This window comes from Leucoraja erinacea, chromosome 31 (genome assembly GCF_028641065.1).
Source record: "Leucoraja erinacea ecotype New England chromosome 31, Leri_hhj_1, whole genome shotgun sequence".
NCBI classification, from domain to species: domain Eukaryota; kingdom Metazoa; phylum Chordata; class Chondrichthyes; order Rajiformes; family Rajidae; genus Leucoraja; species Leucoraja erinaceus.
Window position 1 is genome coordinate 20,523,221 of NC_073407.1, and position 22,136 is coordinate 20,545,356.

At 42.2% G+C, this 22,136-nt stretch overlaps 1 protein-coding gene across 1 annotated transcript; it reads right to left on the reverse strand.

The window, feature by feature from the left end:
- Positions 1 to 9,566: 9,566 nt before the first annotated feature.
- Positions 9,567 to 12,254, reverse strand: ier5l (immediate early response 5-like). The gene has a single exon (XM_055660258.1). The coding sequence runs from the start codon at positions 12,062 to 12,064 to the stop codon at positions 11,213 to 11,215; it is 852 nt and encodes a 283-aa protein (XP_055516233.1). The 5' UTR covers positions 12,065 to 12,254; the 3' UTR covers positions 9,567 to 11,212.
- Positions 12,255 to 22,136: the final 9,882 nt, after the last annotated feature.

Here is a 22,136-nt window from a genome sequence, read left to right on the forward strand (position 1 = left end):
TAGAACTAGTGTAAACTGGTGATCGTTGGTCAGCATTGAGTCAGTGGGCCTGAAGGACTATATCTCTAAACTTAACTAAATCTACAGATACCCCTCTATCTACTCAAAAGTACTCAAGCATATTTGTCAAGCTATGATTTGCCCCTCATGAAGCCATGTTGTCTTGGGTTGATTAGATCAACTTTCCTAAATGAATAGTTATTTCCTTTTTGATTATTGACACTATTCAGCATCATGTGAGCAATAGATATTAAACTAACAGGCTTATAGTTTCCTGCCTTTTGTCTTTCTACCTTCTTGATCCTTGATCTGCATTGTATAGCACATAAACAAGCCCTTTAATCCCCTGCATCTATGCTGATCTTTCTGTTGTCTATACTGCACCTATTTACCTGCATTAAGTTTGTATTCTTCCATGCCTCACCTATTCAAACATCTAAATAGTCATATGAAAAACTGCAGATGTTGGAATCATAGCAAAAGACAAAGTACTGGAGGAATTCACCGAGTTGGGACGCATCTGGGGTGAAAATGGACAGGTGACATTTTGGGTTGGGATCCTTATTCAGACTGGCATGTAGGTTTAGACTATGTCTACATATCTCAAACTTTGAAGTATCTAATTCCACCAACTCCTAGGGTAGCCTATTACATATGTCAACCACTCTAAGAAAAATGTTCCACTCAAACCCCCTTCCTCATACCCGAACCCTCTTAACTTTGATACACCTCCATGAGAAAAAGATATTGTGCCTCAATTTTTAATACACCTCAGTCAGGTCTTTGCTCCAGGGAAAAACAAGTTCAGCATATCCAATATCTTCCCATGATTAATGTCCTCTGATCTAGGCAACTTTCTTCTGCACTCTCTCCAGCACAATCACATCGCGACGTTCACTGGTAATCACCAAACTATTCGAAGCTGATCTCTCTGGTTCTTCTGCCCATCCTTCTGAACTTAGACCATTGGGAAACCATCATGCAATCCTCACCTGTTGAAAGGTTCTTCTGTGCTAACAATTACACAGACATCACCCATTGTTTCCTGAAATTTTACAATTTAAAACAACTGGAAACAAAGCAGCATAATGGTGAAATGGGCAGATACATGATGGATGAAACATAATACAGAGATGTGTGGAGTGGACCCATTCTGGTACTACTGCTTTAAAAAGATCTGACAAAACAGCCAGCAGTCCAAAGTAAACAGCAATTTGCATTTAGCAAGTGTTGCGAACACTCAGCTTGTCTGGGAGCATCTGAATTTCCAGAATGTTTTGCTTTATTTCATATTTCTAGTAACTACAGATTTTATTTAAAAGGGTGTTTATTCTTTGGCTTTAACAGAAAAACTTCTGTTATTAGAAGAACTGTGCTTCACAAAATAGTTAACAAATTACCAGGAGCACACGAGGAGACATTAGGATGTTACCAAAAATGGAAGAAGTGTTTTAGAGAAGAGAGGTGGAGCAGTTTAGAGGGTCAACATCAGAGCTTAAGGAGAAGGCAAACTAACCCAGGATTTGAATACAGGAGTAAGGAAGTCTCAAAGCAATTGTGCAAGACCTTGATGAGATCACTCCTGTAGAATAGAATAGAATAGTTTCTTTATTGTCATTGTAACATGAACCATGTACAACGAAATTTAAAAATGCTAAAATTTCTAAAAGCTAATGATACATACAAGGTAAAATATTAAAGATAAACAACTAAATAAATATCACTGACAAAGCACGCATACACACCCAACCCTCCATCCTTCTGTCGATTTCACCGTTACCACAGTCCCTTAGTCTGTATCGCCCCTGCGTTCCTTGGCGGCTACATTTAGTGCTTTTATAGCAGTGGGGTAAAAACTGTTTTTTAGTCTATTTGTCCTTGTCCTTGTAGATCTGTACCGTCTGCCTGACGGCAACAGTTCAAACAGGGAGTGTCCGGGGTGGGAAATGTCCTTTATGATATTCTGGGATTTTTTGGTGCAGCGGGAACTGTGTAAATCCTCCAAGGTAAGGAGAGGGCAGCCGACAATCCTCTGGGCGTTGTCAATGGCCCTCTGGAGCGCTTTCCTCTGAGCCGCTGTGCAGCTGGTGTACCACACGCATACACAGTATGTTAGTATGCTCTCAATGGAGCACCGATAAAATGACAGCAGCAGTCTCTGAGTGATGTTATTCTTCCTGAAGTGTTGTGTATGGGTTTTGGTCACCTTTCCCAAGGATGATGCACGTCATTGAATATGCAGGGACAGAAGATAAGGATCATGTGAGGCAGATGAGTACTTTATCTTGGCATCATTGTTTAGCACAAACATTGTGAGCCAAAAGGCCTGTTCCCGTGGTGTCCTGTTCTAAGATTCAGTAGTTTGGTCCAGAGATGTCAGGTTTGATAATCAAGGAAAAATTGCATCAACTGGAAGTGTTTTCTCAAGTTTAGATGCGAGGAGCTTTCATCAAAATAAACAAAATTCTTAAAGTACTTGACAGATGAATTGCAGACAAGAGATTTCTACTGGCAGAGGAATCTAGGGCCAGGAGGCATAACTTGAGAACGATGGGTTGGCAGTTTGGAACCGATGAGAATATGCTTTACTCATCAGGTGGTCTTCCTTTGGAATTCTCTGCCATGGAAGGCTGAGGAGGTTCAGTCATTATCGTCATAGATTTCTGGGCATTAATAGAATTGAGGAAGATGGAGATAGTGCTGGCAAACAACACCAAGACAGAAGGGCTGCACTATCCCCATCTACAGACCCCACAGGTCTGCAAGTCCTGCCCTTATTTCTTAGGTTCCTATGAATGTGCAAGATGCTCGAATTGAAGGAATGCAAACATTAGGACAGACTGGAGGATGATACAAAGATAGAAGTAGAGGGAATATGCAAGAATAAAAATAAATTTTGAGGTGCCCATGCATCTGGAACCAATGTAAAACAGTCAAGAGGATTGATGAATGAATGTAAAGGGCTGGTTGATGTGGTAGTGGGAGTTAGGAAAGGGTTGGATAGCTGTGGAGAAAAGGTTGCAGTGATTGAATGAAAGAATGATCAACGACAAAAACACTTACCACCAGAGAATGCAACTAGGAAGGGGCAAATCATAAACCGATTAAAAATATATAACTAGTTCAATTGTTAGGAAGTCCATTATCAAAATTTAAGTGGATCACACCGGAGGTGTGAGATCAGGAGCAATGAAGTAACATAATGCCTTTGAGCAAGATAGAGAATGCCCTTTCACTTTAGCTGGATTCAGAGTCAGTGTCTCATGCGCCACCCCAGCTAACACTGGAATCTAATTGCAAATTACTCAAAGCAAACTAACCAGAATCTTAGAACAATCAGTGTACATGACTAGTCACATTAGATTCAGATGAGTTTGTTGTATACACCAGGGCACAATGAAATCCTCGTTCACATGAAGCTCAAAGTAAATAACATACACACAGCAGTGGTAAATGTAACAAACATAAGTGCAACACAGAGTGTTGCAAGATTGTAGATCTGAAGTGGCAACTATTAATATTAATTAAAGTCCAACAATGGAAGAACCAAATGATGTAGCGTCAAGAGGATGTGGCAACATCTCCAGAAATGGAGTATTTAAGGCAATTGGTTCAGTAGTTGGATAGCTGTGGAGAAGAAGCTGTTCTTCTCTGGACATCCTAACTCTCAAGCTCCTGTACCATCTCTCAGCAGGTAGAAAAGAGAAAAGGGAACAGCCGGGGCAGCAACCATTCCTGACAATACTTTCAGATATTGTGTTGAGTTTCTTGTCATATCAGCAGTGAATCCATCCTTGTGCCTCCTTAAACCACATTTCCGGTTGAAAATTATTAAACCTTCAGGAGACACCTTTGCAAACACAAGTTTAGAGTCTCTTCTGCTTACTAGTCCTGCGCTTGTACCAGCGAGTCCCAGCCCAACCACCCCAAGCAAGTTAATACAAAGTTCAGCTCAAGCAAAGTGAAGACTAAGCTTTGGTTTCAATTGCATTGTCATATGCATTGAACAATGAAAGTTTTACTCACTGCCACTTTACATGCATTATAGATGCAAGAACAAATACTAAAATGTGGTTACTTTCAGCAAGACCATAATGATGCAGAAAAAACGCCACATGTAGAGTGACCATAGAGGTCCAATGCTCCAGGTAGGGTTGTGCAGCGTGGTTCAGCAATCTGATCATTAATGGGAGGAAGCTGTTCTTGAACCTGGAGGTAACTGTTCTTAGACTCCTGTACTTTCTTGCCAATGGTAACAGCAAGATGAAGGTGTGATCAGGGTGCATGCACACACAGGGCTTGGGTGAAATTTAAAGATGGTGCTGGAGCTGGCTCTAGTTATTGTCATAGGTATAGAGAGTGTCGAGCAGAGAACTGAACACAAAGCCAACGTGCCATAGTGCCGATGGTTAGTGAGGTATTATTGCCATTCCATTATAAATAAGGTCTCCCCCTTTGAGGAAGTGGAGGATGCAGTTACATAGTGAAGAGCAGACGCCCAATTCAGAGTTTGTGGGCTAGTGTGGAAGGGTTTTAAACGGTGATCGATAATTGATGTACAACTGCCTGACATAACTGTTCCTGTTTTCCCAAGAGGTCCAGTACAGAGTGGAGAACCAGTGAGGTCACATCCCCTGTCAATCTGTTGTGATAGTGGGCAAGTTGAAGCGGTCAAGGCCCTTAATGCGGCAGTAACAGAAATGCATCATAGCCGACCCCTAAGCATTTCATGAGAATGATCACGAGCGCTGCTGGTCACTTGAGGTACATCACCCTGCTCTTCTTGGGTACTGGCATTAAGGATGCTCTTTTAATGGTGGTGGGGTAGCTTGGAATGTAGTAGAGGGGTCGAAGCTATCTGCCATAACACCAGCCAATTGGTCTGCACAGGTTTTGAGAATGCAGCCAGGTGCATTATGAGGGCTGAACCCTCTGAGGGTTCAACTACTTGAAGGATCTTCGGTCATCAGCCTCAAAGACCGAGACCAGAGAGCAATTGGGGGCTGTGTGCTCCACCATGAATGTACATTATTGCACTCCTTTTATGAGTGAACATAGAAAACATCGTTGGTCGAAAAGTGATGCATCACTCTCATTTGAGCTACTGTTTCCCCTTGTGGGAAGTGATGGCAAACAACTATCCAAACCTCCAGTTTGGTCTGTAAGTGTCTGTTTGCAATGGGCTTCCGGGGGTCATACCTGGACAAACCCAACTTGAACGCTACAGATTTGGTCCTCAGTGGATTGCAGATCTACTGGTTCATCCAAGGCTGCTGGTTAGAGAACTCAGATTGTCAATATATTTCTTTAAAGTTAGTAACAATCATGGGACGTTCATTCCTGGCTGTTGCCAACTCTTTGAACATCACCCAGTCTACTGGGCCCAAGCAGTTGCAGTCACAGCTCTGCCTCTGCTGGCCAGCTCTGTACAATGTTCTTCAGACCTGCACTTCCATTGCCCAAGGGGTACAGGCAATAGGTCTTGTTTTCTAAAGCGCAGGCAAGGGTGGCGTGCGATTTGTCACTGATGTGGGGTAGCTGTGGGCAAGAATGTTTGATCCTCTGATGGTGTAGGAAACATGTTGAGGATATTTTAGAAATCTTAGTTTGTGGTAATGATGAAAATGATTTTTGGTATACCAACTCATGTTTGTTGACCATGGTGAAGAGTTCAACTGCTAGCTGATTGCCTACCCAGGCTCATAATCATTTACAATACTCCCTACCCTTGGAGAAGGTAGGGACAGCACTTCACTGTTAGATGTTCCAGGTGGGGCGGGGAGTAGTTGTCCGATAGAATCACCATGTCCAAGCACCATGTCTCTTCCTCTTGCTGACAACTTGACACAGTGGCAGGCACAGCTGCTGCCTGAGAACGAGCGATTTAGGTTTAAACCTGGGTGCTGACTGCATGCAGTTTGGATATTTTTCTTGTGACTGCATAAGTTTCGTCACACCACAAAGACGCACAGGGTCATCGGCCTCTAAATTACCCAGAAACATGTAGGAAGTGCATGGAATAGTGGAAAAACTGAGCTGAATGGCTGATTAACGACCAGCATGGACTGTGCGCCAAAGGGCCTGTTTCCATGCTGTATCTTTCAAACATCATTCAGTTTGTGTGATGGATCAACTCTATGGTCTCTCTGGAGGGTCAAGTCTTGAGCTGTGGGTGAAGTCATGTCTCTATCAATTAGAGTACATAGCATTCCCCATGTCCCCTTCGCAAAGCAATGTTGCCCTCAAGTCCTCACCTACCTAAAGTCAAGTTAAAACTCGAGGTTAAACCTCACCTACACATAAAAGGCAAGTTGTTGCAGCAATTTTTTACGAGTGGTTGCAGTGTCAGATTCACTGGAATGCTACTACAGCAAAGTAGGTTCAACTAAAGATTTAATCCACGAGTTTGTAAAATTAAAATGCCTCTACTTTAAAAAGTTTATGTTGAGGAGAAATAATTTCCTAAACAGGGTCAATGAAGAAAATGCATCATAAACTAAGAGTTAGCTCATTCATGAGCAGCATCCAGAAGTATTATTCAGTACAAAGGATAAGTATACAAATCTGCCCCTAAGATGCTTTGAACCTGGCAATAAATTAGCCAAGAAACCTATTTAGCAAAGATGGCAGTTATGAAGAGACCAGCTATGATCTAATTGATCTCATCTCTATCAGCTTATTTTAGCCAACAGCACAATCATATTGTCTAAAGTTTCCATCTCCAATACCACGCGAAAATTGAACTATAGACCTTTTCCCAAAAATATCATCTATATAAATTCATTGAATACCGCACATTTGAAAAGTCAAAAATAGAGTTATAACCAAGTTCATTCTTGTGTTTACAAAAGCAGACTGCTAAAGTTAAAACGATTTTAGTTAAAAAAATGCAGAACTAGAAATGGACAGTCCAGAAACAAGCCCAAAACTCCATTTAGACAACTGATCCCAGGTTGCAATTTTGAACAAAGTTCCAAATCATTATTTGCAAACACTTCCCACTTTTCCTCCTGAACAGCATAGCTACATTTTCCTACTTTGCTCCAGTTCTGGATTCCAAATTGAATAGTTTCTGTATTTACCCCAAGTCATTCTAATCATCTACACAAAACCATCTTAGTGAACTTGAGTTTCAAAAGTTGTTTGGTCCAGATTAGGAACCTTTCATAGAAAATATTGTTTTACAATAACATTATCAATTGCTTGCATGCAATTTCCCCCTCCCCCGTGGACGTTTGTTCATTTGCTACATCTCTTTTTGCCAGTTTGAATTTTCAAAATTGTAATGCCATGTGGCAAATTGGAGAATTTTATTCAGCAAGCTTAGCATATTATTGGTTTAGAAATCCCATAATGTGGAGGTGTTGATATTCAAAGAGAAACCATGTTTGTAGGCGTTTAAGCAGGAACTGCAGATGCTGGAAAATCAAAAGGTACACAAAAGCAGGTGCAGCAGCATTTATGGAGCGAAGGAGATAGGCAACGTTTCAGGCCAAAACCAAAGGTTTTGGCCCGAAACGTTGCCCATCTCCTTCGCTCCATAGATGCTGCTGCACCCGCTGAGATTCTCCAGCATTTTTGTGTTTGTACCATGTTTGTAGGTGCTTGTTCCTAGTGTGGCGCCGAGCCCTAGACCAGGGCTGGCAGTGAGCAACAATGAAACCGAATTCTAGGAAGTTTGAAACTATTTACTACTCCATATGCTGACCTACCCTAATAATTCCAAATTTGTGCAATCACTGAGCTTTCACTGGTTTGCACCCCAAGCCTAAAGAGGAGGTGCCAAACTGAAAATGCAATGCAAACATTAGAGTGCATGGAAATGGGCCCTTCAGCCCAGCTTCTCAGTCTAAAGGGTCTTGACCCAAAACATCACCCATTCATAGAAACATAGAAAATAGGTGCAGGAGTAGGCCATTTGGCCCCTCGAGCCTGCACCGCCATTCACTATGATCATGGCCGATCATCCAACTCAGTATCCTGTACCTGCCTTCTCTCCATACCCCCTGATCCCTTTAGCCACAAGGGCCACATCTAACTCCCTCTTAAATATAGCCAATGAACTGGCCTCAACTTCCTTCTCTCCAGAGATGCGGACCGTCTCGCTGGGTTACTCCAGCATTTTGTACCTATCTTCCGTGTCTAGCTAACATCTGCAGCACCATCCTACACATTCTTCAGCTTAGCTCCTTCCAGCTGTTCAAGATGCCTCATCCAAGATAATCCCATTTGCCCATGTTTGGCCCATATACCTCTAAGCCTTTCCATTCATTTCCACACCTTTTCAAATAGTTTTAAAGTGCTGCAGTACCTGCCTCGACTGGTAGATACTTCCATATAACCACCTTCCCGAGTGAATTATTCGGGATGTCATCGTCCAATTACAGTAACATTCCATTGGGCCCACTGGAAGGCGACAAGAAACCAGACTGTTCCCAAACTTAGGATTAAGCAGAAATAGTTTCAGCAGCCAGGTTCCACCTGATCAGATGAGATCCATGAGCTTTAAAAATGACAATTCCCCATAAAAGTTCACCAAGTAGAACAACCATAACAATTTGATTGCAAGCGTTAAAGTGTCAAGATTCAGCCAAGTAGACCATTATTTTGGTGGGATCAGAAACCCAACATCAGGAAACAATTTAAAGGATGGAGGAAAAATGCTAGGACCAGAATGGTTTACATCATCCTTGGCAAGCTTGGAGATTTAAGGAAATTTGAGCGAGCAAGCTTGAAAGAGTAACAGATCAGTTACATTTAGGAAACAGGCCCTTCAGTCCACGCTGATTATTAATCAGCTGTTCCATAGTGCCATGTTATCTTACTTTCTCATCCACTCCCACGGTTGGATTTTACAGAGGCCTACATACCTCATGCTTTTGGGATGTGGCAGCAAACCATAGCACCTAGAGGAAACTCACGAGGTCATAGGGGCATAGAGTATGTGCATGGTCCACAAACAGCACCCAAGGTCAAGATCGAACCTGTGTCTCTGGTGCCAAGGCCAAGCTTTATCAGTTGCACCACTGCTGACCTAAAAATACTAAAACGTTTTTGCTCACATTTTCCACTTGATACAATATAAAGTGACATCAGTCTTAAGTGACTAAGATGGTCAGGGGAGCAGTTGCATGGGAAAACCACCAGCAAGATGCACTCTCCCACCTTGAGCATTCATCACCATGGGAACAGGGCTCATTCTGTTCAGCCAACGTGATCTCGACTCACTCGATCTACTCCTCCGTGCCAGACAGAAATAACTTAACTGACCCCAGACTTTAGGTGCTGCAAAGAGATTCCAAATCTCACATTTAGTCGCCTTGATCCCACCAAGTAAATTTGTCAACACAAATTTCACTCCAGATCTCAATCAGAACCCTTCCTTAATCTTTTAAACTCAAAAATACACCGGTTCTCAATGTAACCTTTTAAGACGCAGCACAGCGGTTTGAAGCAAAAAGCGCACACTTTGCAAACGCACGGCTAGGGAATTGACACAAGTTTGAAAGGAACGCAAAGATTCTTTAAAATAGTTGTGCACTAAAAGGATCAACCGTTCAAGTAGGTAATGATATACTGTTTATTAAAAGCACAAAAGTACAGATACAAACACAGTAGAGATGATGTTGACAGATGAAACCTCCCAAATTAAAACTGGTCAGTTACACGCTATAAACGTTTCATTAAAAACTTTGAGCCTTAACACCTTTTTACAACAAAAGGCTTCGCCAAACAAACTTTGGCAAGAAATTTTGCATCGGGTAACATTTCGTTCAGTTTACCGATTCATAAAATGGAAACACTGTTAACAGCCTCACCATTTAACTGCACGCTCACGTTAAAAGGTTTACTGTGTTGAACTGCTCGACGACAAAACAAAACGTTGAAAAGCTTTTGGAACCAGACTAATCAAGGGGGGGGGGGGGAAAAGAACTGTTCTATTTACAAAATGCAAAAATAAAAATTGCAACCTTGATCTGGACTAATGCTCGTCTGAAGTAGCGTTTTAATCCGCATCCATCACATCGCGCCGTTTCAATGACTACAGCCCACGACTATAACCAGATGAAAGTTTAATTTAGGAGTGGGAATGTGTAGGAAATCATTCTGCGTTAAAATACTATGCAGACCAGTCAGACGGGTGACTTTTCCATGTTAGGTGGGATGTTACCGGCGCAATATCGACTTTAAAATAGAAATCACTACACTGTTTCAGTGCTCTGCATTTAAAATTCGTAGCAAACGCACAGGAGAATCAACATTACAAGTCTTCCACTATTGTAATTTCAAATACACTTTGGACGAATTGTTCGCGATTCACATTGCGCGCGTTAAAGTTTTAACAAAGGGGTAAATATCTTTCCAAATTATAATTGGTTGATGTTTCGCCATCGTTAAAAAAAAACGCGGAATGAAAATAATTTCAGAAACAGCGTTTAAAAAGTGCTCCCAATGCAGGAAAACCAACATTTAAAACAATAGCGAGCCAATGGGCCCCACCACTCCCAAAAGGGAGTAGAAGTTAATGCAATTTGAAGTCTCGTTATCTCAAATAAAAAAGTTAAAATTTAGGAAACGTTTAGAAGTCTGCTGAATATTAAAAGGAGACGTGTTCGGGATAAAAAAAGTTGCGCCACAAGATCAATTTAATTCCGCATTGTGGAGAGTCGGTGCATGTCTCCTTTAAAAGCGCAGGGCCGGGTCACGTGACGCCGCCAGCTTCCCCCCGCCCCCATTCAACCCAACGGCGACGATCCCTGGCGTCAGGGAGTCTGACACCATTTAAAGGGACAGCGCTCCTCTTAAAGCGACACCAATTTCGCGCTGGTTTGGAAAAAAGTGGCACTCAAAATCCGTGGCTTCTCGTTTTTTAGCTCTAGAGGGAAAAAAACCCTCATTCTACATCCCCAACCCCATCAAAGATTTACGCAAGTCGATCATCCAATTTCCGGGGGAGGGGTCGTGGGGTTGCTGACCTCCAAGTCTTACATTGTAAACGATTGACTTTTTAAGTTGCTATGCTTTTAAAGTTCCGAACCTCCAAAACAAAAAAAAAACAACACATTTGTCTCCAGTTGGAAGTGTGGTCCAGATTTGTTCTGCTTGTTACAGTATAAAAATAATAAACACAGCACAAGCACACGCATCGCGCACACACACACATACACACACCCACACACATACACACACACACACACACACAGGAAAGCGCTCAAAAAGCCACGATCGCTCTAGTCCATGCCCCTAAACTGGCGAGCGCCTGTTTGCTGCACAATTGCCCGTTCTGTTTGACTTCTGACTGAAGCAACTGCTCCGAGTCCGCCCGGCTCACCAAGCCGGAGAAGCCCGAGCCGAAGATGGAGATAAGGTTGGATATGTTGGAAGGGTCCGTGCAGTCCAAGGTTTGACCGGCGCTAGAGTAGTCTTCGAACCGGACTCGCTTAACCGGCGAAGAAAAGTCTTCTGCTTCGTTTGGGTAAAAGCTACTGCTCGAGTCCGACTTGCGCTTCCTGCCGCCGGTAGTGCTAGCGCAACAACAGGCGCAGTCTTGGAGGTAGCCGTTGTCCACCGTGGTGACCGTGTGAGTGTCCAGATCCAGCACTGTGGTCTTGGTACAGTGGGTCCCACCAACGCCACCACCTCCCGACGGCTCATAGTTCGTGCCTGGGTACGAAGCCGAGCAAGAGAGCCGGTATAGAGGGTGCTCAGGTTCCGCGTCCTTACTGAGTTGAGTGTGCAGGTGGCCGGGCTGGTGGTCGAGCGGGCTGCAGACGTTCTCCCCTTGGCCGCTGTTTGTCTCCACCATCTCTTCCACCACTTCGAGCGGGTGATTGCCTTGGATCTCTCCCGAGATGTCTAACATGTCGTGTACCTCCTCGTACTGGTGCATGCCGTAGATCTCGGCGTACTTCTCGCTCATGTAGACTTGCCGGGCGTTTCGGAGCACATAGGAGACCAGGAGGTTCTTGTGAAGCTTGATGCCTCCTCTCTGAGTTCTCGAATTGTGGATTTTGCGGAGAGAGATTGTGATCAAGCTTTGTGCATTGACGGCACAATCCATCATGACCGACCGCCGTTGGTTCTCCACTCAATGAACAAGCCACTTTTTGTTAGTTGCCCCCACACACAAACAAAAATCCAGTCCTGTACTGGGGCGGGAGGGGAGCACTGCTCGGCAGAGAACCTTCGCCTTTTTCTGAGTGCCTGTGTGTGTGTATATGTTCCCAACCCACAATACGCCTTCCCTCTTCTTCCTGCACTGACACTGCGAGCAGTAAGAAGGTTTAGGGCATTTATATGGCATGAATGAGTCATTTGCAATTTCCCCTGGCCACTCAGACTGCAGAATCGTGAGCTGATAGACAGCATCACCACCCCGCCCCGTGTGCATCGAACCAATGGGAGTGAGGCGGTTCCTCATTGCTGTTTAAATCCACTGTGAAAGCTGAACTGACACAGGCAAGGCTGGGGAAGGAAAAAAAAATCCTTTCTATAGCTACACTGCAACTCAGAGCACCAGCTCAGCAAGGAAAAGCTTCACTCCTAAATTAGTCCCGCAAATAGAATAACCAGCATTTATCAGAACCCTTCATAACATTTGGCACTCATTACTTAAAGCCTCAAATTTAATTGGAAGAAAAAATATTTATTGTATTTTTTTCCAAATTTTATTAAAGTACACTTTTCTGTTCTCGTGTTAAATAATCAGAAATCATCTCCACAATTGGAAAATATTCAGAGAAGCTAGTTTGGGGAGGGATTTTGTTTCATTTTTAATTTTGTGCTTCCAGATTTTGTAACTTTGTAAGCACCCTTTATGGGCGACTACCTTGGCTATTCAAGCAAAGAATTTCACTGACTTGTCACATGTGACAATAAAGTATTCAATTCAATTCAAAGACATCTTAAGTAATATGTATAACGACATAGGTGATCATTTGTCTCAACTGGTCTATAGGGGACAATCGCATTGATATTATGTGCAGTTTTGCAGGATGAACGTGGATGCTTTGGAGAAAGTGCAGAAGAGATTCACCAGAATGCTGCCTGGATTTGATGGTATGACCCATAAAGAGGTTGGACCAACTTGGATTTAAGAGTTTTTTTAATAAGCAAATGGATATGCAAGGAATTAAGGTGTTTAGTTCAAGTGTGGGCAGACATTTAATTTAATTTGTCATTATGTTCAGCACAGGTATTGTCAGCCGAAGGGCGTTCTATGTTCTATTAGTCTAATTCTTCTTCTTCTCATCTCCCAATCCCCTGCAATGGACTATTTCCCATGCAAGCCCATTAATCCATCAATTCTCCCTTGATTTTTTCTGCCCTTAACTTACACCAAATGGTAATTTACAGTTGCTAATTAACCTACCAGAATGTTTTTGGAGAGGGGGAGAGGGGGGAAAGAGGAAACCAGAGCACGTGAAAGAAATCCACATGAGCGCAGAGAGAACATGCAATTTCTGCACAGACAATACCTGAGGTCAGGATTGAACCTACGTCCCTGGAGCTGTGAAGTAGCAGCACCAATTGATGCACCATCATGCCTGAGCAATTATGGAACACTGGAGTAATTCATGGTGGAATGGTGGAGAGAATAAAATGTCAGTTATTCAAGAAATTGTACCTCTTGAATACCCTCTGATGAATGCAGGTCGGGAGGAGGTACTCGAAATGAAGGGGAATGAGCTATGAAGATATTTGGAAACCCGAATATTAATTTAAAAATGGAATAATTGCTTTTCATCGATTACAGCTCAGCATTCAACACCATTATTCCATCAAAACTGATCACCAAACTCGGTAACCTGGGCATCGACCCCTCCCTCTGCAACTGGATACTGGACTTTCTAACCAACAGACCCCAGTCTGTGAGGTTAGACAAGCACACCTCTTCAACCCTCACCCTGAACACCGGCGTTCCTCAGGGCTGTGTGCTGAGCCCCCTCCTCTACTCCCTCTTCACCTATGACTGCACACCTGTACATGGTACTAACACCATCATCAAGTATGCAGATGATACAACGGTGATTGGCCTCATCAGCAACAACGATGAGCTGGCCTACAGGGAGGAGGTCCAGCACTTAGCAGCATGGTGCGCTGACAACAACCTGGCCCTTAACTCCAAGAAGACCAAGGAGCTCATTGTAGACTTCAGGAAGTCCAGAGGCGGCACGCACACCCCATCCATTGTTTCTAGCTTCAGGTTCCTGGGAGTCAACATCTCCGATGACCTCTCTTGGACCCACAATACCTCTACTCTGATCAAGAAGGCTCATCAGCGTCTCTTCTTCCTGAGGAGACTGAAGAAGGTCCATCTGTCTCCTCAGATCCTGCTGAACTTCTACCGCTGCACCATCGAGAGCATCCTTACCAACTGCATCACAGTATGGTATGGCAACTGCTCTGTCTCTGACCGGAAGGCATTGCAGAGAGTGGTGAAAATTGCCCAACGCATCACCGGTTCCACGCTCCCCTCCATTGAGTCTGTCCAAAGCAAGCGCTGTCTGCGGAGGGCGCTCAGCATCGCCAAGGACTGCTCTCACCCCAACCATGGACTGTTTACCCTCCTACACCATCCGGGAGGCGTTACAGGTCTCTCCGTTGCCGAACCAGCAGGTCGAGGAACAGCTTCTTTCCGGCGGCTGTCACTCTACTAAACAACGTACCTCGGTGACTGCCAATCACCACCCCCCCCCCCGACACTTATTATTTTTTTTATTCAAATTGTTTGCTATGTCGCTCTTCAAAGGAGATGCTGAATGCATTTCGTTGTCTCTGTACTGTACACTGACAATGACAATTAAAATTGAATCTGAATCTGAATCTGAATCTAATTGCTTAACTAAGCAATGTTTTCTAGGACATGGGAACCATAATAATCTCAAGTTATGAAGGAGATAATGTACAAGGCTAAGCAGGAATATGCAAGAATAGTCAAGACTAAAGTGAAGATAAGCAGACGAGAAGCTTTCAAGAACAGATGAGCTGAGGCAAGGATAGAGGCAGCGATGTCAGATGTGGAAATGGTCGGTTTTTAATAATAGTCAGGGTATGTGAACCAATGTTCACCTCAGGGCAAACAAGACACTAAGGTTTGCAACTTCAGCTAGCTTGTTAAACTTCAGATAGTTGCCAGGAAATTGGCTGGAATCAGTAGTTTGGTAATAGAAATAGTGATAGGATGAAAGGATATCTCTGCACAATGAGTGTTGAATGCACCAGTCAGATAATGTTGGGTCAAACAAAGTGGTGGTGTAGTAGAACTGGACGTCAGCAAACTTTGTCTTCAAATGATATTGATTGGCAATAGCATTGAATGGGAAATAGGAGGAGGATTAAGGATGTATTCTTTAAGAGTTACCAGGGGTAATAGCATGGATAATGGGAGAGAAGCCATTGTAGGTGAGTATCTGTCTTTGACTTTGCCCAGGCATTTCCCTGAGATCAGCTGGATAACCAGCAAGAGGCATTCAAGAAGGACAACATGGCCAATCATGTCAAGGGCAGAACAGAGGTCAGGATGGAAGAGAAGAAATATATAACTTTTATCACAATCACACTGGATGTCCCCAGTGAGTTGATCAGCTGTTTCAAAACTAATGGTGGTTGAAAACCCAGGTAGAAAGACACAGAATCACAGAATCAGTATGGTACGGAAAGATTTCCATGGCATTTGTACTGGCTTTATTAAGAACTATCCAGCTATTGTCACTTCATTGTACCTCTCCATGTAGCCTTGCAGTTTTATTTTTTATTTCAGATTCTTATGCAGCTTCCTTTGAATACTACAATTAAATTTCCCTCCCTACCACCAAAGATAAGGCATGTAAAAAAGTTCTAGATCAGTGATTAGTAATTCTTTCAAATATCACTCTCCTATCTTTCTCTTGCAAATGAAACATAAACCAAAGGAATAGTTAGATCTCAAGCCAGGTGTTGAGCAGCCGGGTTGTTGTCTCCTACGAGCTGAGCTTCAATGTGCCCTGGAGCATGTGGACAACACTGAACAGGATAAGGCTCGTTGTGCACCGAGATAACTGATGATGCACCTTAGAACTTCACCTGTATAAACCAGAGGGAGCCTTGATCAAAACAGGGGCAAATAATAATATCCTGCCCCAACACAAGACAAAATCACTAGTTACGCTTGCTTTCTAGTAGAACATTAGGCTGATTAGTGGAATTGAGTTTAAAATGATAATGACAGATTCTACACATAATTATATAAAAAAAAGATCCATAGATACATAGACAATAGGTGCAGGGGTAGGGCATTCGGCCCTTCGTGCCGGCACCGCCATTCAATGTGATCATAGCTGATCATCCACAATCAGTACCCCGTTCCTGCCGATTCTCCCCATACCCCTTGATTCCGCTGGCCCTGAGCTTTATCTAACTCTCTTTTGCATGCATCCAGTGAATCGCTACTCTTTGTTTCCTGTCTGCCAACCAATTTTCTATCCATGTCAATACCAATACTATGTGCTCTAATTTTGCCCACTAATCTTCTGTGTGGGATCTTATCAAAGGCTTTCTGAAAGTCCAGTTACACTACATCTATTGGCTCTCCCTTGTCCATTTTACTTGTTACATCCCCAAAAAATTCCAGAAGATTTGTCAAGCTTGATTTCCCCTTCGTAAATCCATGCTGACTTGGACCGATCCTGTTCCTGCTATCCAAATGCGCCGCAATTGCATCTTTGATAATCGACTCCAGCATCTTCCCCACCATGGATGTCAGGCTAACTGGTCTATAATTCCCTGCTTTCTCTCTCCCTCCTTTCTTGAAAAGTGGGATAACATTAGCTACCCTCCAATATTATTTGTATCCTGTAATATGAAAGGAAGACTACGCAACAATGCTACTGGGCAGCCTTGGTCCAAAATATAGATAGGGAGCTGAATTACAGAGGAGAGGAAGAAGTCTCTGTCCTCGAGGCAGCATTTGACTGAGTAAGATATCAAGAAGCCCAAATTAAAATTGAACTAATTTAATTGGGAAAGAAAGTCTCAAATGACTGGATTTATGGCACAATGGGAAATGAATATGGTTGATGGAAATCAATCATTTCAACCCCAGATCATCTCAACTCAAGAACATTGCTCCAGGAGTCCCTTAACACAGATCTTATTCCAACCACTTTTTGCTACTTCATGAATGATCTTTTTGCTATGAAAAATGATAGGGGTGTTTGCTAATAGTTGCAGAGTTTGGTTCCTCTCTCAACTGTTCACATAATGAATCAACCTGAGTCTGCTTATAGCAAGACCTGAATAACATTCAGGCACGGGCTGGGAAGCAGCACATTATCTTTGTGGAGCATAAATGCCATGCAATGACACTGGAAAATACTGGAAGTACACTGCGGGTCGGGCAGCATCCTGTGGAAAGAGAAATAATTAATGCTTCAGGTTCAGAACCCTTCATCTGATGAAAGGTTCGCGACTTAAAAAGTTAACTGGTTCTCTTTCCACAGATGCTGCTGGACGTTCTGAGTGTTTCCTGCATTTTCTGTTTTTATTTACATTTTTCATTAGTTAGCCAATCCATTATCCATATTCTTATACATTTTACATAAGCCTAAGTCCTCATATCCTGTATACATTTTATGTTTTACAATATGAAATGCCTTTTGGAAATGAAAATATACTGTATTTACTAGCTTCCATTTCTCATTTCATTTCCCATTCCTCATTTCATCCTCAAAGAATTCCAATAACATTGACAAACATGATATTCCTTTTACAAAACCACTCTGGTTTTGCTACAACTCCCTTCATAATGGATTCATCTCCTACCTCCCTAAACCACCTATAAAGCACAAGCTAGGAGTGCGATGGAATGATTTCCTCTTGCCTGATAAAGTGCAGCTGCAATAACACTCAAGAAGCTTGACACCATCCAAAACAAAGTAGCTCACTTGATGCACTGCCTCTACCACGAGCACACTCTGGACGCAGCACATCATCCATGTAATGCAGTGGAATAACTTACCAAGGATTCTTTAGCATCAATTCCCTTAGAAAGTCAAGGGCAACAGGTATATAGCAGCTATGGATTCTGAAATGAAGGAAAACAGACAAACTCTGAATCAGAAGGAATTCGAGTAATGTTCTTATGGAGTGAATTGTTGAGTGGCTGTAATATCCAAATCAAGCACAAATGGAAACTCATCCTATTAATTGTAAACATGTCTCATTGCATCATTTCTTAAGCTAGGATGTAATCCTGATATTGCAACCTAGCTCATTGTGGATTTTGTACTTCTTTTTAATCTGTACTTTCTTTGTAATTGTATCTTTGTCCCTGGAATAGTAACACCATAACACTGCATTCTGGTATTTTCCTTTTTGCATTTCCTGTGTATGGTTTGATTGTATTAATGTATGGTATGGTTCAACTGGACAACACACAATGTTGTTCACTGTATCTCAGAATACACAATAATCAACCAAACCAAACATCTCTGTACTTTATTTGTTTAAGGGTATGAATCAGTGTGTAACTCTCTATGTGTAATGGCAAATTTCCAACTTATCCAGTGACCTCTTTCCCAGTTGCAATAACTACACAGGTAAGTAGGAGTGATCTTACGCAGACCTAATAGAACAGATCTTCCAGTCGTTATTTCCAGTTTCATTGGTTGTTTATTGAAGTAGTTGTACAAACAAAGAGATGAACGTACCAGGTATTCCTTATACTGCATGCAAGTTGTAGCTGGCTGTTCTGTCCCTGGTCTGGTGAGAACTGTATGCTCTCCCTCCCTGTGTCTGTCACTTCCTGTCCCCTATGTCCATATATTTACACCACTCTGTGCATCTAATGACCGCCCCCCAAGTGTCCAAGATATATCTAGACAAAATAATATAATATGCTAACAGCAGCTAGCCTCAACATAAATGGCTCCCACAGTATGTTTGCACCCGTTAGCAAAGACTGGATCATGTTCTGCTGTGCACAACTGAACAATTGATGAAGACTCATTGTCAAGTTCCATCATTCACAGCACCCGAAGAGGGAACATGGAGATGATATGCAGGGTTATCTTAATCTGCCTCAGTTCACAATCTTTGCTGCATGGTTGAATTTACAAACATTTCAAACTGCAGGAGGAGCTATTCAATTGATCACCCAGTGGGCTTCTGGCAGCTCTTACTGAATGGTTGGGAGTAGGTTCCTTGCAAATTTTCTCTTGAGGTTGACCAACAGTCCAAGAAGACAGAAGGGAAAGGAAGGGAATTTGTGCATAACCTGGCTGCCATGTTTCCCACAATGGTGGCTACAATTCAACGGTACCTTATTGTTGTAAAATGCACTGAAAAGTCTTGACCAATGTCCTTGGAGCTCTGAGCTGTGGAAACGATCCAATTCATTTTTAGGTCCTTTTGGTAATGCTTTATTATGGATAAATATTAATTCTTAGTTAAGTAAACCATTAATTGCTATGCTCTTTTGGGGTTTTTTAATTTGGTTATTCTCCTTGTGCATTAAGAAAAACCTAATATATTCTGTGGTTTACTATACAATTGAAGATAAGTACATCATTGACAGGCTATGTCCTTCCTGTATCCCCTTTTCCAAAGAAAACAAGTTAGAACAACAACAACTTGATTTTAAATACAATTTCTAATATAATGAAATATTTTAAGCCTCTTTATAGGAGTTGTGTGTGTACAGGAATTTAAAATGTTAAACATTTGTAAGAGCAAATGTTTCTGTACATTTTCGAATGGTTATTTGGCAGGGTGGGGTAGGGTATCTCTGCTTGATAATGTTTTATTATTAATGTTTAATGTTTTATGTGTCATTCCTAACTGTTACTGTATGTCATGTTGTCACTTGCGGGCAGAGCACCAAGGCAAATTCCCTGTATGTGAATACTTGGCCAATAAACTTAATCATTCATTCATACCCCTCCTTCACACATCCTGGCGTCAAACAGTTTCTGGGATAGAAATGGAGGTTAAGAAATAAGGTTTGGGGTAGAATAAATTATTTCAGTCTTCCTTAAATTTAGTATTTTATTTTTGTGGGAAACTTTAACCCAGTTGGACATTCAATAAGTAGTGTAACATATTTAAGATAATGCAGAGATGTGATGACCAGATTACTGTGAATACCTGGAAAACATGTAGATGAGAAATAGATAGAGACCTCAGATAAAATAATCAGTAAAGATTTTGATAGGGTTTGCTCTTTTTTTTGCTGTGAAAATGGAGCATTCACGGTGAACTGACTTAAATTTAAGAAAGGGTAAACAGAAGTGACCATGCAATATTCCTAAACTGAAAAGTTTATATACAATAGGGAATCACTTAACATAAAGAAGTTAGTTGAAAAATGTTTCAAGCAAAGATTTTCATCTAAAGTTTAAACAACTTGTGGAATATGTTAACAGGGGAGTGGTGAATCTGTGGAATTCTCTGCCACAGAAGGTAGTTGAGGCCAGTTCATTGGCTATATTTAAGAGGCAGTTAGTTGTGGCCCTTGTGGCTAAGGGGATCAGGGGGTATGGAGAGAAGGCAGGTACGGGATACTGAGTTGGATGATCAGCCATGATCATATTGAATGGCAGTGCAGGCTCGAAGGGCCGAATGGCCTACTCCTGCACCTAATTTCTATGTTTCTATGTTTATCACAACAGGCAGTTTAAAAGCATTATAGATGTAACTGAGTTGAGAGAGAAAGGATTGAGAGATATTTTGAGAAGATGAAAAGGTTTATCAACCTTTTTTTTTCTTAAAATATCTTATGATCCTTAACTCAAAACATAACATTTTGAATTGATTCTTAATTGTTTTAAAGAATGTTGACAAAATTAGCTGAAGTATAGCAGAAGTTAGCTCATGTGGAGTATATCTCTAGTTTTCGTGTTGAAAATATCAATGTAATTTCTTTACATGGCATTTTTGCACTTCGCTGAAGCAATCAAATAAGATTGTTTAGCATCTTTCTCATTTGTGGCGGTTTGCAAAATTTTCATCTGCATATCGTGTTTGTTCCAAGCTGTGATCTTAGTCAAAGAATCCCCAACAGACCCAATCCTGTGCGAACTGGCATCAAGCAGGGCTGCATCATTATTCCAAAACCTTTCTCAATCTTACTTGCTGCAATGCTGTAAGCTACCTCAAGCTTCTGGCTGGAGTGGAACTAATTTACTGGACAAATGGGAAATGTTCATCCCTTGTTGCCTCCACTCCAATACCAAGGTCACCTCAACCTCGCCCGTAAGTTGTATCACCTAGATCACACTTGCTCATGTGCACCTTCTAAGAAGAAGCTCCAATTTGATGACTCTTTTACTGCAGCACGAGAGAACATGGACTTCACACTTTTCATCCATAAAATAAACATTGCCTTTAGACAGTAGATAATCCATAATGAGATCCTGGGAAAGATGGGCTACCTCTTATATCTGTAAAGACTCCTCACAATCAAGGTAGACACTGATTATGAAATTTACCAATGGGAGACTGAGGAATAAAGTGTTGAACCTCCAAACTGATATAAAGTGGGGAACACGGACCCCTCTCCTGCTGTATACTTCTGAGACGTGGATTCATTCCATCAGGCACCTCAAAGCACTGGAGAGACACCACCAAACAAACACAAAGTGTAGGACTAACTCAGCGGGCCAGGCAGCATTTCTGGAGAAGATTGATAGGTGATGTTTTGGGTCGGGCCCTTCTTCAAACTGATTGTAGGGGAGGGAGTGTGAAGAAAGCTGGGAGAGAGGAGAGGCAGAACAATGCATGGTTGCTATGGGCACTTGCATCGGCTCCAGCTATGCCCACCTTTTCGTCGGTTATGTCGAACAGTCCTTGTCTCAGGCATACATTGGCAACTTCCCCAACTCTTTGTGTCCTTTTGTGTCAAGCAGCATCTGCAGTTCTTTGTTTCCACACAGAGATACCACCAATGGTATCAGAGATACCACCAATGGTATCTCTGCAAAATCATCCAAATACACTGGTAGAATAAGCAAATCAGTGGAATTAATTGGGTAGTTCCTTCAAAGTGACACCAGTGACATTTTGAGGCCCAAAACTCAATTGGTTCCCATGAGCCCCATTGTTTGCCTGATCCCGTATTCTTGAAGCCGATAACCTATTCTGAATATTGTCACGGCAAG